Source organism: Ovis canadensis, chromosome 7 (genome assembly GCF_042477335.2).
Source record: "Ovis canadensis isolate MfBH-ARS-UI-01 breed Bighorn chromosome 7, ARS-UI_OviCan_v2, whole genome shotgun sequence".
Taxonomy (NCBI): domain Eukaryota; kingdom Metazoa; phylum Chordata; class Mammalia; order Artiodactyla; family Bovidae; genus Ovis; species Ovis canadensis.
The window spans coordinates 98,737,491-98,751,845 of record NC_091251.1 but is presented as its reverse complement, the minus strand read 5'-3'; the positions used below and the strand labels follow the sequence as shown (position 1 = coordinate 98,751,845).

Below are 14,355 nucleotides of genomic sequence, written 5' to 3'. Positions count from 1 at the left end.
CTGACCCCCAGGGGGGCTCCAGGGTGCTGAGGTTGCTCAAAAATGGAGGAGGCAGACACCAGGAGGTAGGGCTTTGCCCCCAGAGGCCATGGTGATCTCAAGGTGTCACACCTGCTGGGTCACAGTTAGGGAGAAGAGGAGGGGCGATCTGAAGGATTTTCGTGGAGCAGAACAGACAGAACTGGGGAGCACCCTAGGGTGCCCTCGGGAATGCTGCGGTAAGTCTCCCTCTCACCCTGGACCCTTAGGAATGTGATTGAGGATGCTGGCCCTGAGGCTGCTCAACGTGGTGGCCCCCGCCTACTTCCTGTGCATCGCCCTGGTGACCTTGGTGCTGCAGCTCTTCCTGTTTCTGCCCCGCATGCGTGAGGACCCCACGGCTGCCCGCCTCTTCTCGCCCGCCCTGCTCCATGGGGCGCTCTTCCTGTTTCTCTCCACCAACGCCCTGGGCAACTACGTCCTGGTCATCCAGAACTCCCCGGACGACCTGGATGCCTGCCAGGGGGCTGAGGCCAGGAGGGCCCTGTGCCCCCCGCCCAGCACCCACTTCTGCCGCGTGTGCGCCAGAGTCACCCTGAGGCACGACCACCACTGTTTCTTCACCGGCAACTGCATCGGGAGCAGGAACATGCGAAACTTCGTCCTGTTCTGCCTCTACACCTCGCTGGCCTGCCTCTACTCCATGGTGGCCGGCGTGGCCTACATCTCCGCGGTCCTGTCCATCTCCTTCGCCCACCCTCTGGCCTTCCTCACGCTCCTTCCCACCTCCATCAGCCAGTTCTTCTCCGGTGAGTGGGCCTTGGCAGGCAGGTTGGGCCCTACACAGAGACCTTCCACCTCAACCCTACATTTGCCAGGTTTAGCAAATAATATACAGGATGACCAGTTACACTGTAATCTCAGATAAAACAATGCTTAACTTTTCAGTACAAGTATTACCTGAATATTGCAGGGGACATATTCATATTAGTTTTTTTGTTTGTTTTGTTTTGTTATCTATTTGAAATTCAAACTAACTGGGCATCTATGTCACCTGGCAACCTCCCTCTCCACCCCCATCCTCGTTCATTATCTCATTGGGTGCCACTGCCCATGTGCTCATTGAACTGTGGCCATCCAGGCAATACACCTTCTCTTTAGCAGGCAGGGTTGAGTGCTGGCAGTCCCTCCATGCAGCCTGTGAGGTAGCCCCACGCTATGACCTTCCTCTGCCTGGACCCCAGTCCGGCTCACTCATTCCTCCAAGGACTTTACCCTCTAAAGATCTCGCCAACCAACCACAGGGAGGTTAACCAGGGTGCCGGGCCAGTCTTGCCCTTCTACCCGTTATATTTGACCCCATCAGGTTGTTCTCTGGTCTACAGATGGCTCAGAGCAAAGAGCACCCTGGTTGGAATTGCAGCCATATTTAATGACCATTTTCACACAAGCATCACAGGACTGGCGGGGCATCTGACCCTCCAGGAAGCTCTTACACCTGCAGGAGCCAGGTGTGTGGGGGCCCTCACACTGGGGTCAGCTAGGCACCCTGGTGAGGGCTGTACCTTGTAAAGCGTACCCCAAGGAGACTGGGGTATCAAGGCCCAAAGGGACCTGGTCCCTGGTGGCAGTTCTTACCTCCTTACCTGGCCTTGAAATCTGCCCTGACCTCATTTCCTTCACTTCGCCCACCCTGGCCCTGACTGTCTTGGTTCTTACAATCAGTAGCATATATATATATATATATATATATATATATATATATATATATATATATATATATATATGGACAGGTAGCCATGTGTGTATGACATTGTTATTTCCATTTCTCATGAAGAAACAGACTCAGATGGGATTAAATCGTTGTCCAGTATCTCTTTATTTCCGAATGACAGCCTCTGGCCTGCCTCCCAGGTCTTTATAGACAACACACAACAGCTCAGGACAAATAGCTTGTGTCCTCCCCCACTGACCTTTCAGGGACAAAGAAAGACAGAATACAGCTACTTCCACTGAGAACCCCAAATAGTTGTGGTATGTCTGGGCTGGATGCTCATAAGAAATTCTGCTCTACTCTGGGGAAGCATCATTTTGGTCTTTCGTTGGGGCTGTGGCCCAGTCCTTAGAAGACAGAGAGCTTGGTGCCATTTGGCAATGGGAACACAGAGGCCCAGGAAGGACCCAGTGATGAGGGCTGTCTTGAGGGCTGGTGGTTGATCTGGGCCCAGAACTCAGAGCTCTCGGGGCCTTCTGGACCCGGGCGGGTGCCAGCATGGGAGGCTGCCGGGGACTGAAATAACCAGGCTGGGGGAGGGCAGGTGGGCGGGTTAGGGGGTGGAGTGTGAGCACAGGCAGGTGGAGAAAGGAGGAGAGCCAGAGAGCCTGATAACACTTCCTTTTCCAAGTAGTTTTATTCACATAAAAATGGATGCTTGCTAAGGGAGGATTTTGAAATGGTTTGATTTGAGATAAGCCTGGGCTTGAGGACTGTCCATATGTGCTAGGTTTGGGAGACAGGAAAGTAAGGGAGAGGGACCTCTTGCTTTAATCTGATGGGGAAACAGAGCCAGTCAGTCCCTTTCTTGGGGCCCAGATCCTGGTTCCAGCAGAAGAATAAGCCCCACTATCCTTTACCTCCTCGCCAGACCCCCTAGTAAAGGAGGCCTTGATTTCTAATCTCCAACTGTCTCATCTCACTTTCCTCCTTTGCCAGGCTTTCATCTTTCCCCTTGGAGAAGGGAATGGCAACCCACTCCAGTACTCTTGCCTGGAGAATCCCATGGACAGAGGAGCCTGGCGGGCTATAGGCCATGGGGTTGCAAAGAAGTCAGACATGACTGAGCAACTAACACACACACACACACACACACACACAAACACACACATCTTTCCCCTTGCCAGCCTTTCTCTCCCCTGCCCTGACACACACCTCCCCTATTCAGCTTCTCCCTTCCTGTCCCTTATCCCTCACTTCTTAACCCAGATGGTTGAGGCTCCCCCCGACTTCTCATCTGCTCAGGAAGCTAGGTGGACAGGAGGGTGTTAAAAGGAACAAAGGTGCCCAGGCTGACCTGTCCTCAACTGGGGCTGCCCCTAAAGTGGATCTGCCACCAGAGCATGGGATGGCTGCGAATGTGGGCCCTGGGGGCTAAAACTGGGATGGGTCTTCAGATGGGTACTGCCCACACGCCCTCAGTTGGTGCCAGAGAAGAAGGGCTGGCCAGTGAAATTTTTAGAAGTTGTTCTTTCTTTTGGCTTTATGGGCCACCGCAGGTTGTGTCACCTCTCTGAGTCTCATTCTTCTCATCTGAGAAATGGAGGTGATACCATCTGACCTGTGTTCATAGCACTTGGAAGACTATGCCAGTGTGGTAGGTGCCAAAACAATCCAGTGGACAAATAAAAAGGTTAATGTTTGTTGGGCAAACTGTAGGTGCTACTCACCACGCAGATCTCATTTCAGCCAATCCTCAGGACAAGTCTGTGAGATAAGTATTATTATATAATTTTTAAAGACTCAGCAACGAAAGGCTTAACAAGGATAAGTTGCTTTGAAACACAAAGTATCAAACCCAAGATTTCGACTCAGGGCTGCTAGCATCCAGAGCCCATATTCTTCCCACCATACTGCTTCCTGGGGCTGCCCCTCTGAAGTTGCTTCTTGATGATTGAGCCACTTTGGGAGGGAGGGAGCTTCTTATCCCTGGATGGATGTTAAAGATCTGGGTGATGCTCTGTCAAAGGTGCTTGGTGGGAAGCCGGGCTGGAGAGACTGGATGGTGTGACTGTTTCAACCCATTAGGAAAATTCTGTGATTTTCTAAAAGGAGCAGAACTATTATTAAATAGTTCAGAGGAGCTGAGGCAACCAGGCTAGGTATCTTCAAACACTTTGAGAGAAAACAGATCCCCAGAATAGCCTTTTATAGCTGCTGCAAGGGGCCAAGGAAAGGCCACAAGGTCTTTTCTATATGCCTTAATTTGTGCCAGGAAAAAAGCCTATGGAAAACAGCTTCCATCATCCCAGGCCTGTCCCTGAGGCTGCATTGCAAGGCATGCTTGTGCTTGACAGCTCTGATGTTCGCACATCCCAGCTTGCAGGCCCTCTTTGCCTGTCAGCATCCTGCACCCCAGAGGGCACCATGGTCCCAGGGTCCTTCATCCTACACGTGGCTGCCTGAGCTAACCTGACAAGGAAGAAGTGGGTCAGAGGCATGGCACAGCCTAAGGTGAGCCCTGTCCCTCTGCTGTTCCCTGCCCCCAGTGCAAGCCAGCTGGACTGAGCTTTCCATCCCTCGGGCAGTGGGACTTATCTGTCCCCAAGTTTGCCAAGAGAAACTTGCTATCAAAGCTCCTAGGGCTGAGGGCAAGACAGGGATGCTAATGAACAAACCTGAGTCATATCCACCTCCTCCTGGTTGCTGAGTCCAGCATTGCTCAGACTGGAAAAGTTTTAAAAGCCCAGCCCTCAGGAGTCTGAAAATGGAAGCTTGGGGAGATGAGAAGAGGTCCTTGGGGGCCAGGGGAAACTGGAGAAGGGAGGTATATGGTTAAGATTTGCAGGGATGAGTAGGTTGTAAGGTGGGGTCTCTGGCAGGCACTTGCATCTCACTGGGAGGAGTGGTGGTGAGCTTGCCCTGCAGGAGAGAGGGGCTGAGGAGGGCTTTTGATTTCTCTGCTAGGCCCACTGCCTTGGTGGCTGGGCAGGTGGAGGCTGCCAAAGTAGTAGATCAACCAGGTCTCCAAGCCCTGGAAAGGAGAAGGAGAAAGCTTGATGGTTTTAGGAGTTAAACTTGAGCCTCTTTTGGAGGTAGTCTTCTTATCTGTGAAGGATGCTCAGCAAGGAGGGCTGGGCTGAGTGTGAACCAGAATGCTGGCCGCCGGGCACACAGTGTCCCTGAATGATGCAACCCTGTGGAATTATTGCTATTCTACCCATTTTACATTATGAGCAAACTGCAACTCAGAGAGGTTAAGAAACTTGTGCAAGGCCACAGGGCTGGGAGAGTCAAACTTAGCAAGGACCGACCACTCCAGCTTGGAAGAGAATGGGCAGTCGCTTACTCAGTGGATGTTTGAGCCAGTCATGCAGAGTGCGGATCTAGAGGGGTTTAAGGGAGGTCCGGCTCAAGGCAGGGGGCTAGACTGATGGCCTTGGGGGCCTCTTCCAGCCTTAGCAAGCTCTGATAGGACAGCTCTGGCCGAAAGTTCCAGTGGCTATACTGTCCTCTTTTTAACATTGATAATTGAATTATCCTCTGCGCTGCCTTGAAGCTCGTGACTTCTTGATGACGAGGCCCTGTTCTCCATCATGCTGTCACTTTCCTGAGTCCTCCCAGCCAGTGCTCACAGCTCTGAAGGCAGCAGGCTCTCCAGTTGCTCAGACACCATCTCCCTCTCCAGGGTCCTCAGCTCACCCCTCTCTCCCCCCGAGAAAACCCCCTTCTCCCTGTTTCTAGCCCCCAAAGAGAAGGCAGAGAGAGATGGGAAGCACTGACCCTGAGCAAAGGTTAGCATCTAGGCACTGCCTATAGGAGTTTCCTTTCCTTCTCCCCCACGTCCCCAGCGCTCCTCTCTCGCCTCAGCATTAATAAAAAGTTAGGGCAACTAGTCCTATCCCTCGCCACAGCGCTGAGACTCCTACAAAATGTAGTTTCAGTCTCATTCATCTCCCTCTCTCCGGAGCGGAAAGCGCCTGCCTGGATCGCGGTCTCGTACGTGGCCTGAGTGTAAAGCGAGTCTGGTGTTTCCCCGCCCTCTGCAGGAGCTGTCCTCGGTTCTGAAATTTGTTTTCCCCCGCCCTCTGCAGGAGCTGTCCTCGGTTCTGAAATGTTCGTCATCCTCATGCTTTATCTCTGGTTTGCCATTGGCCTGGCCTGCGCTGGTTTCTGCTGCCATCAGCTGCTGTTGATCCTACGGGGGCAGACCCGCCACCAGGTGCGGAAGGGGGTGGCGGTGAGGGCCCGGCCTTGGCGCAAGAACTTACAGGAGGTCTTCGGGAAGAGGTGGCTGTTGGGCCTGCTGGTCCCCATGTTCAATGTTGGAAGCGAGAGCTGCAAGCAGCGGGACAAGTAGCAGGCATCACTCCTCTGTGTGCGTCTGTCTGTCTTGACTCCTTGTGAACATGAGACCACAGCACCCCGTCTCCACCCATGACCCACTACAACTTTGGACTGGTAAGGTCCTAGCATCCACCCCTGGTCTATAACACCAGAGAACTGTGTTGGTTCTCAGGGGGGAAAGATGGCCACCCAGGCATTGCTAGGCTCCCCCATGAGCCAGCCTGGTGGCTGATAACTGTTCAGAGGCCTCCGTTTTTGTTTCCTTCCCTTGGGTGCCTGCTTTCCGTCTCTGCCTGGTCCATACACTCTCTACCAAGTCTCCCACCATCACTTCTATCTGCTAGAGCTTTTCCTTTCAACCCTAGACTAGGAGTGGGGAGGGGACTCTTACTGCTGGTATGATGCTCCCTAAGGGCCTGAAATCTGGCAAAAATGTTTAAAATGACCATGGGTGAGAGGCAGCCAAGTCAGCTCTGCCAACTGCTAGTGAGGTTGGGAAAGGAGGGTCGTGTGTCTTCATCTCTGTGGAACTGTGGACAGTGGAAGGAAAAAAGAACTCAGTAGCTTGCTGCCCAGCCCCCAAGTTGCAAGGCCTTTTCTCTGGGAGATAGAAGCCAACAGGCTGAGATTTTCCAGCTGCTGTCTCCTGTCCTCCCTACCCCAGCTGGGCCCCCCAGCCCAGTCCAGGACCTGGCTGGATGCTTCTTTTCCCTGGCACTCTTCCAGCCTTTGCCATCGGTCTCCAACCTCCAGGTCTTCCATAGATGATGAGAAGACAAGGAATAGGGAGAAAGGAAGGGAGATACTGATAAATGAGAGAGGTGTGTGACTGTACAACTACATAGAAGAGGGTATGTATGTGTGTCTGTGTGTGGGGGGTGGTGGTGACGAATATTGTTATGAAAATAGAGACAGAATAGGAGGGGAGGGGGTTGTTCAGAGATTGGGCACTGGAATATTTTAGGACTGAGAATGAGGGGGGCAAATGGGCTTATTTCTGAAGGACATTCTAGCAGCTAAAGCTGCTCAATGTTTGAATGGTTGCCTGGGGAGATCGTGAGTGCCCCACAACTGGAGGTATTCCAGAAGGGACTGAGCAGTCATCTGATAGGTGTGCTGTGGAAGGAATTTCTGCTAGGGTCAGGGAAAGGAAGCTCCTTTCCACCCCACGATTTGTGGGTACAAAATTTTGTACTCCTCTTCCTGAGTACAAAAGGACCCTTGCCAGGTCCAGAGGCAAGACCTGCTGCAGAGACGCCTGGGAGTTATTTGCTTTCATAGAGGATGGGGCAGGTAGGGAGGGGTCTGAAAATCATGGTGCAAACTTTCCTTACCCAGGACCACTGGGTATTAATGCTAGTTGAGATGTCGGCATTTGCAAACAGGGGCATGGAGCCATTTCAGGAGCAGGTAGGGGCAGTGGCAGGGAAAGCAAAGCTGGAAGGGGATGCGCAACTCTGAGGAGGGAGACAGGGAGAGTGGAGGCTCAAGAAGTGGGGAGCAGAATATAGGGGTGCAGATAGGAGGCCAGCCCTGACTGACTCTGAATGAAGGCGCTGCTGTGTGTTCTGGGGCCCAGATGACCAGACCCCTGGGTTATATGAGGGAGTGGAGACAACACAAATGACCCCTCCTGACTGGGTCCCAAGGCCATTCCGCCATTCAGCCTGCTGAAGCCCACACTCTGCAGTGTCCAGCTGGTGGTCACAGCGACCCCAACCATGGCTGCACAACACCTCACAACACCTTGAGCTCTTGAGCAGAGCTTGGGAAGGTCCTGCCTTCATGTCTCCGAGAACTGATATAGTAACAGTGCCTCCCGCTCATACTTCTCCCTCTTATATTCATGCATTCATTCATGCCTCCTACTGTATTTATTGAGCACTAACTATGTGCCAAGTCTCTACCAGGCACTGGTATACAACACTGAACAAGATGGTGAGATCCCTGCCCCCGGGAGCCTCCAGTTGCTGTCCCCATGCACTGACTCCCACCCCCTGAAAAATGGTTACTCTGCCGTCTTGCTGGTCAGCAGGACAGGTCATTTGGAGGGGAAGGATGTGGCAGAAGGGGTGAAATGGGGCTCCCAGGCTTCCAGGATGGAGGGGTTATTGAGGCGGGGAGCATGCTCACCCTCAGTTCTGACCACACTGAAGCAGTGGAAGTGGAAGAGGAGCAGGGAGACCCCAATACTCAGGCTTGGAAGGCAGCCCTGCCACGCTCCAACTCCTGGAGGCTCAGCTCTTGTGAAGGAGCAGAAGACAGATGATGCAGGGAGTCATCTCCTGGCTGATTGGCCAGAAGGAGTGGCGGTGGGGAGGTTGCCAGGTGTGGGGCTTGAGTAATATTTGTACACATGGCTGAGTATCGTCAGTAAAGAACATCAATAAAATATGTGGTTTTAAATTGGATTTGACGTGGTTGCTTTGGCACTGTCATTGGTATCAGGGCTGGCCAGACTGGAATGCACAGACACAGCCATACTAACTGCTAAAATACTGAAGGCAAGAATTAACAATGCTTCTGTCCCAGCAGGTAAATGACCACTGTCCATAATCCACCTCTGCTGTCCCAGCTGCTCCTGCTCCTCCCCTGGGGTCCTGGGCTCCCCTCGCAAGTCAGCAATAAAAGGGCAATGCCTGGCAGCTGCGTGGGACCCCCAGGACCCTGCTCCTGCCCTTCAGCCAGTGTCCATTGTGAGGGGTCAAGGATGTGCTGCATGGCTGGTAAAAGTGTGGGCATCACCCCTGGCTGGAGACAGGTCTGCATGCTAGGATCTGCAGACCCACAGGCACCAAGGATGGAACGGCTGACCCTGCCTCCTCCTCCCTCTCCTTCCCATGTCAGAGGACAGCTGGGGAGTCCACCCGGCCTTCCATCTCATCCAGAACTCAGCAGCACTGAGAATCAGCCAGGGAGCCCTGCCTGGGAGTGCTCAGAGGAAGGAGAGAGAATACCTAGATGTAGGGGACTTCCAGGTAGGGTAGGGTAAGGTAGGGGAGGGGAGATGAGGTCTCAGCAGGTGGAGGGACCCGGGGAGGGCTGCCTGGGTGGAGGGAACAGGCCTGGAGCCTTGGAGTGAGCGTGGAACGGTAAGCACAGGGGACACTACAGACGGAGTCAAGGCTAAGAGATGGGACCTGAGCAGAGAGGCCTTGAATGCCAAGCTAAGAAATCTAGAATGACTTTGACAGGTCATAGGGAATACTTGGAGAAGGCAATGGCGCCCCACTCCAGTACTCTTGCCTGGAAAATCCCATGGATGGAGGAGCCTGGTGGGCTGCAGTCCATGGGGTCCCTAAGAGTCAGACACGACTGAGTGACTTCACTTTCACTTTTCACTTTCATGCATTGGAGACGGAAATGGCAACCCACTCCAGTGTTCTTGCCTGGAGAACCCCAGGGACAGGGGAGCCTGGTGGGCTGCCGTGTATGGGGTCGCACGGAGTCAGACACGACTGAAGCGACTTAGCAGCAGCAGCAGCAGCAGCAGGGAATACTTTGGCCACCTGATGCAAAGAACTGAGTCCTTGGAAAAGACCCTGATGCTGGGAAAGATTGAAGGTGGGGGAAGGGGATAACAGAGGATGAGATGGTTGGATGGCATCACCAACTCGATGGACATGAGTTTGAGCAAGTTCTGGGAGTTGGTGATGGACAGGGAGGCCTGGCGTGCTGCAGTCCATAGGGTCGCAAAGTTGGACACAATTGAGCGACTGAACTGAATTGACTGAGGGAACCATTGAAGGTTTGAGCAAGGGGATTACCTGATTAGATCTAGAATTCAGAAATGGAGCCTTGGCAGGTAGACTGAAAGTGGGAGGGACCTGATAAGAGGCATTTGCTACATTCTGAGTGTGATGTAACCAGGGTCCGGGTGGTTAGCGGCTGTGGGCTGGTAAGGAGGGGGGATGCCAAAGCCACTTCACAGACAGGGAGCATGACCAGAGAGCTACCGGGGAAAGATCCGAAGTGATCCTGAAGGTAGAAGCGGGGTGACCAGGGTGCCCTCTAAGGGCAGGCCAGCAAGGCCAGCAGGAGCCCTGGAGATGGGAGAACGTGACCCTCGGTGGGGTCCTGGGTGGGGTTCAGGGCCCCCTAAAGCACTTGGATGCTGTCATTGGCCCATCATTGGCTGGCAATTGATGGTGTCACTAATAACCACCCTGCAACCCTGAGTGGGGGAAGAGGGTCAGAATTAACTTTAACACACAACTCTGACTCCCAAAACTGGGGGTTGGAAACCATCTGCCCATGGCAATAGAGGTCACAGGTCCTCTGGCCTCCATACTCAGAATCAGATGGAGTGATACACTGGGCTCCTCAGTGTTCAAGAACCAAAGGAGCATTGGGAAAACAATGTACTTGAGGAGACCTAAACTACATTGCCCTCCACTGTAATGAGGAGCCAGTCCTAGGTCCTGGCAGGCATCTTTCAGCCAGTCTCCTCCCCTAAGAACACAGCTGTCCCTGTCATTCCATGCATTTGGTCCCCCAAGTTTCCTGGCTCCTTTCTGTACCCTGCATCTTCCGACTGGCCTCACTGCTACCCCTGCTTCTGGGCATGCTCTCAGAGATGCTTGAGAGGCAGCCCTTCCTGCTGGGGAGAAAGGAGGGCTGGGCAGGGAGCAAGGATGCTTGGCTCCCATCTTATCCCAGGTGATTTAGAGGTGAGGCAGAACCCTGGTCCTGCTTACCAGCCAAGGTGAGCCTGTTGGTGTGGTGGGGTGGGGAGGGGTGGCTCAGCTGCTCTTGGTGTTGGTCTCTGCCTCTGCCTTCTTCCTCTCTCTCTGGGTGGTGCGGGCCCAGCTCCTCCACTCATTCCTTAAACTTTCATTGATGCCAACTCGATGCCAGGCAAAATGCCAAGAACTAGGCAGGTGAAGATGACTGAGACCCAGTGCTTAATCTAGGGGAGTTCGCTGGCAAGACAACCAATCACAGATGGTTGTGGTTCTGAGGTATGAGAGCATAGACGGGAGGGAGAGGGACGAGGTGCTAGGGAAGCCTGGGGGAGAGCACTCACTGGGCCATGGGTAAGCTGGAAGACTCCCCAGAGGAGGTGACACCTGGGTCACACAGGATGAATAGGAGTTGGTTGGGCAGAAAAGCAAGGATGTGGGTGTTAGTGGGGATGGGAAGGACTATCCAGAAGGAGGGATGCCAGGTGATTTCTGGGAATTTCAAGTCTCCGTGTACGAGGCATGGTATCATGAGTAGGCAACATGAGACTGATGTCTAGATCAGCAGGGTCCTCCGGGTTGGAGTCTAAAGGCAGGGGGTCGTGGTCATTGCCGAGTTTCAGCCTGAAGCCGCTGGAGAGCTCAACTGGGACCTCTTTCTGGCCCCAAAAAGGGGCCCCTGGGAGCTCCCCCATCCCTCTTTCCTTCCCAGCCAGACTCAGCAAGTGGGGTTGGAGGGAAACTGTTTCTGTCAAGATAGCCTCTGGGAGTAGAGGAGAATCGAAAAGCTGAAAACCCTGAAACGCAGGGAAGACTGCATGTGGCACCATCTCCTGTCTTGACTGGCGAGGCCCACATGCCCTCTGTGGCGTGCTGCCCCCTGGTGGACAGCCTCACAACCACAGGCCTCTTCCATCTGCCTAGGCTTCTCCCAGTCCCACCACGTGCCACGAGGTTTGCAGTCCAGCACTGGAGGGATCTTCCTCAACACTTGGCAGCTCTAACTGACTGCCTCCTGCGTGGGTTTGTCTCCCAACTCTACTGTAAGCCGTAGAAGGTGGGAGTGGAGATGATGGACTGCCCTGGATTCCCCCACGCCTCGTGAGAGTGTGGCCCACCGACACTGCTGTTGCAGTAATTCTACTGTGAGTGATAATGACCAACTCTTCCTGAGCGTTCTTTACCTGGTAGACCCTTATCATATACACACTCTATGCACTTATCATATACACATATGCACTGTTTATTCCTCACAGTAACCCCTCGAGGTGTGCTTTAGTATTACCTCTGTTTTCCAGATAAAGAAGAGGCACAGAGAGGTTATATCATTTGCCCAAAGCCTTGTGGCAGAGCTGGGATTTGAACCCAGGTGCCTGCTCCTGAGTTTATCCTTCTAACCCAGACACTAGTTGGTCTTTCCACATGGACTGTTGTAGATATCCAATAAATTTCCTGCTGAAAAGTAACCATGAGTCGAGTTTTTGTTCATCAATTCATTGACTGATGGATGCATCCAACCCATTTATTCAGCACTAGGTGTCACTTCCTGGTGGCTGAGAAGGTAAACAATCTGCCTTCCATTCAGGAGACCCAGGTTCGATTCCTGGGTCGGGAAGATCCCCTGGAGAAGAGAATGGTAACCCAGTCCAGTATTCTTGCCTAGAAAATTCCATGGACAGAGGAGCCTGGTGGGCCACAGTCCACAGCGTCCAACAAAGAGTCAGACATGACTGAAGCGACTGAGCATGCACTCACTATGCGATAGGCCTTGGTGGGGACAGAAAGAGGCCCAAGGCTCAGCCTCTGACTTCAGAGAGCAGTCAGCTGCCTAAGGAGGCCGTGCAGATGGAAACAGGCTGACTTCAGAGCCAGTGAGGTGAATCTGGTTCCTCCCAGAATGATGATAATGGCAGACTGCCCTGGATGAAGCAGCTTCTTCCGGAGGCTGATTGTGGAGGCCTGAGGACAGTGCAGGCTGGGGACCCTCCTCCAGGGCTCAGGGACGATGCCCAGCCAGCCGGAAAGGCCTGAGCTGTCTCTGGGCTGCTGCCCTCCCAGGCATTGTTGTGGCGCCTGCAGGAGGGGACGGAATGCTGCCAGGAGGCTGAGCTCAGCATCTCTCACACCCACCCCCAAGGACCAGAACAGGGGAGGCACCAGAGACCCTGAGATGGCCTGGGCTCCGAGGAGAAAGCAGAGCATGCATCAAAGCTCACTCTCAACATACGGGAAGAGAGAAGCCTCCGCAGGGCCCAGAGGACAGTGGAAGCGAGATCACGTGGTAATGTCCTCCGAGTGGAAGGCAGCGATAGCCCGACACTCAGCAGATGGAGCCGGGCACTGACCTGGAACCCTGAGCCGACAGAGCTGAGAGCTGGGGCTGGAAGCTTCCAGAAGGGAGGCAGTCCTGTGTGCGGGCTCCTTCCCAGAGTCCCTGTACCCAGATGCCCCTTTCTGGTCCACTCGTGATGCCTGAAATCCCTACCATCAATATCTCCTTAAAAAAAAATAACACTCCCCCCATCACCGCCAAACTCCTCCTTTCAAATTCTGGGATTGGCTTGAGCTGCTTTCCTTTCCTGCCTGATAGTGAGCTGAGAGTTGGGCCAGACAAGGCCTGAATGGGGGATTTTATCTCTCTTTTTTTTTTTGGCTGTCCTGTATCTTAGATGCAGCATTTGGGATCCAGTTCCCCAACCAGGGATTGAATCTGGGCTCCCTGCACTGGGAGCAGAGTCTTAGCTGCTGGCACCAGGGAAATCCCTGAATGGGGGCTTTTAGATAGAGAGGAAAGGCGAGTGGTATTCAAGACATGGTGCTCTGAGGGGAAGGGGGACCCTGCATAAGCAGAAGTCAGGGTGGGGGGCTCACATATCCCCTATCTGGTAAGTGGCATCTTGGAAAGATTACCACACTAAGTCCAGAGTACCCAGGATTCTGATGCTGAGTCCCTGTGTGACCCTGGGCAAGTAACTGTTGTGATTGGACTTTGGACTCTTTTTTTTAATGGTTAAATATCCAGTGTTTAAAACTGCAACCTAGATAGCATATTGAAAAGCAGAGAAATCACTTTGCCAACAGAGGTCTGTCTAATCAAAGCTATGGTCTTTCCAGTAGTCATGTATGGATGTGAGAGTTGGACTATAAAGAAAGCTGAATGCTGAAGAATTATGCTTTTGAACTGTGGTGTTGGAGAAGACTCCTGAGAGTCCCTTGGACTGCAAGGAGATCCAACCAGTCCATCTTAAAGGAAATCAGTCCTAAACACTCATTGGAAGGACTGACGCTGAAGCTGAAACTCCAATACTTTGGCCACCTCATGCGAAGGGTTGACTCATTTGAAAAGACCCTGATGCTGGGAAAGACTGAGGGCGGGAGGAGAAGGGGACCACAGAGGATGAGATGGTTGGATGGCATCACCGACTCAATGGAGTTTGAGTAAATTCCGGGAGTTGGTGATGGACAGGGAGGCCTGGTGTGCAGCAGTCCATGGGGTGACAAAAAGTCGGACATGACTGAGAAACTGAACTGAATGCAATGTTTATTACTGTAATTCACAGTGTTTCAGGTATACAGCAAAGTGACTCAGCTGTATGTATATTTATATATATGATTGAGTTGCGTGCATATATA

The 14,355-nt window shown here is 53.0% G+C and overlaps 1 protein-coding gene across 1 annotated transcript; it reads left to right on the top strand.

The window, feature by feature from the left end:
- The first annotated feature begins 262 nt into the window (after positions 1-262).
- On the top strand, positions 263-6,053 carry ZDHHC22 (zinc finger DHHC-type palmitoyltransferase 22). Its single transcript, XM_069597502.1, has 2 exons — positions 263-788; positions 5,788-6,053. The coding sequence occupies exons 1-2, from the start codon at positions 263-265 to the stop codon at positions 6,051-6,053; spliced, it is 792 nt and encodes a 263-aa protein (XP_069453603.1).
- Positions 6,054-14,355: the final 8,302 nt, after the last annotated feature.

What these genes read in the sequence shown, in the direction of transcription:
- ZDHHC22 (XM_069597502.1), top strand. Translation starts at nt 263, where the DNA reads ATGCTGGCCCTGAGGCTGCTCAACGTGGTGGCCCCCGCCTACTTCCTG. An exon ending in CATCAGCCAGTTCTTCTCCG is followed by an intron (nt 789 to 5,787) that starts GTGAGTGGGCCT and finishes CGCCCTCTGCAG; the next exon opens with GAGCTGTCCTCGGTTCTGAA.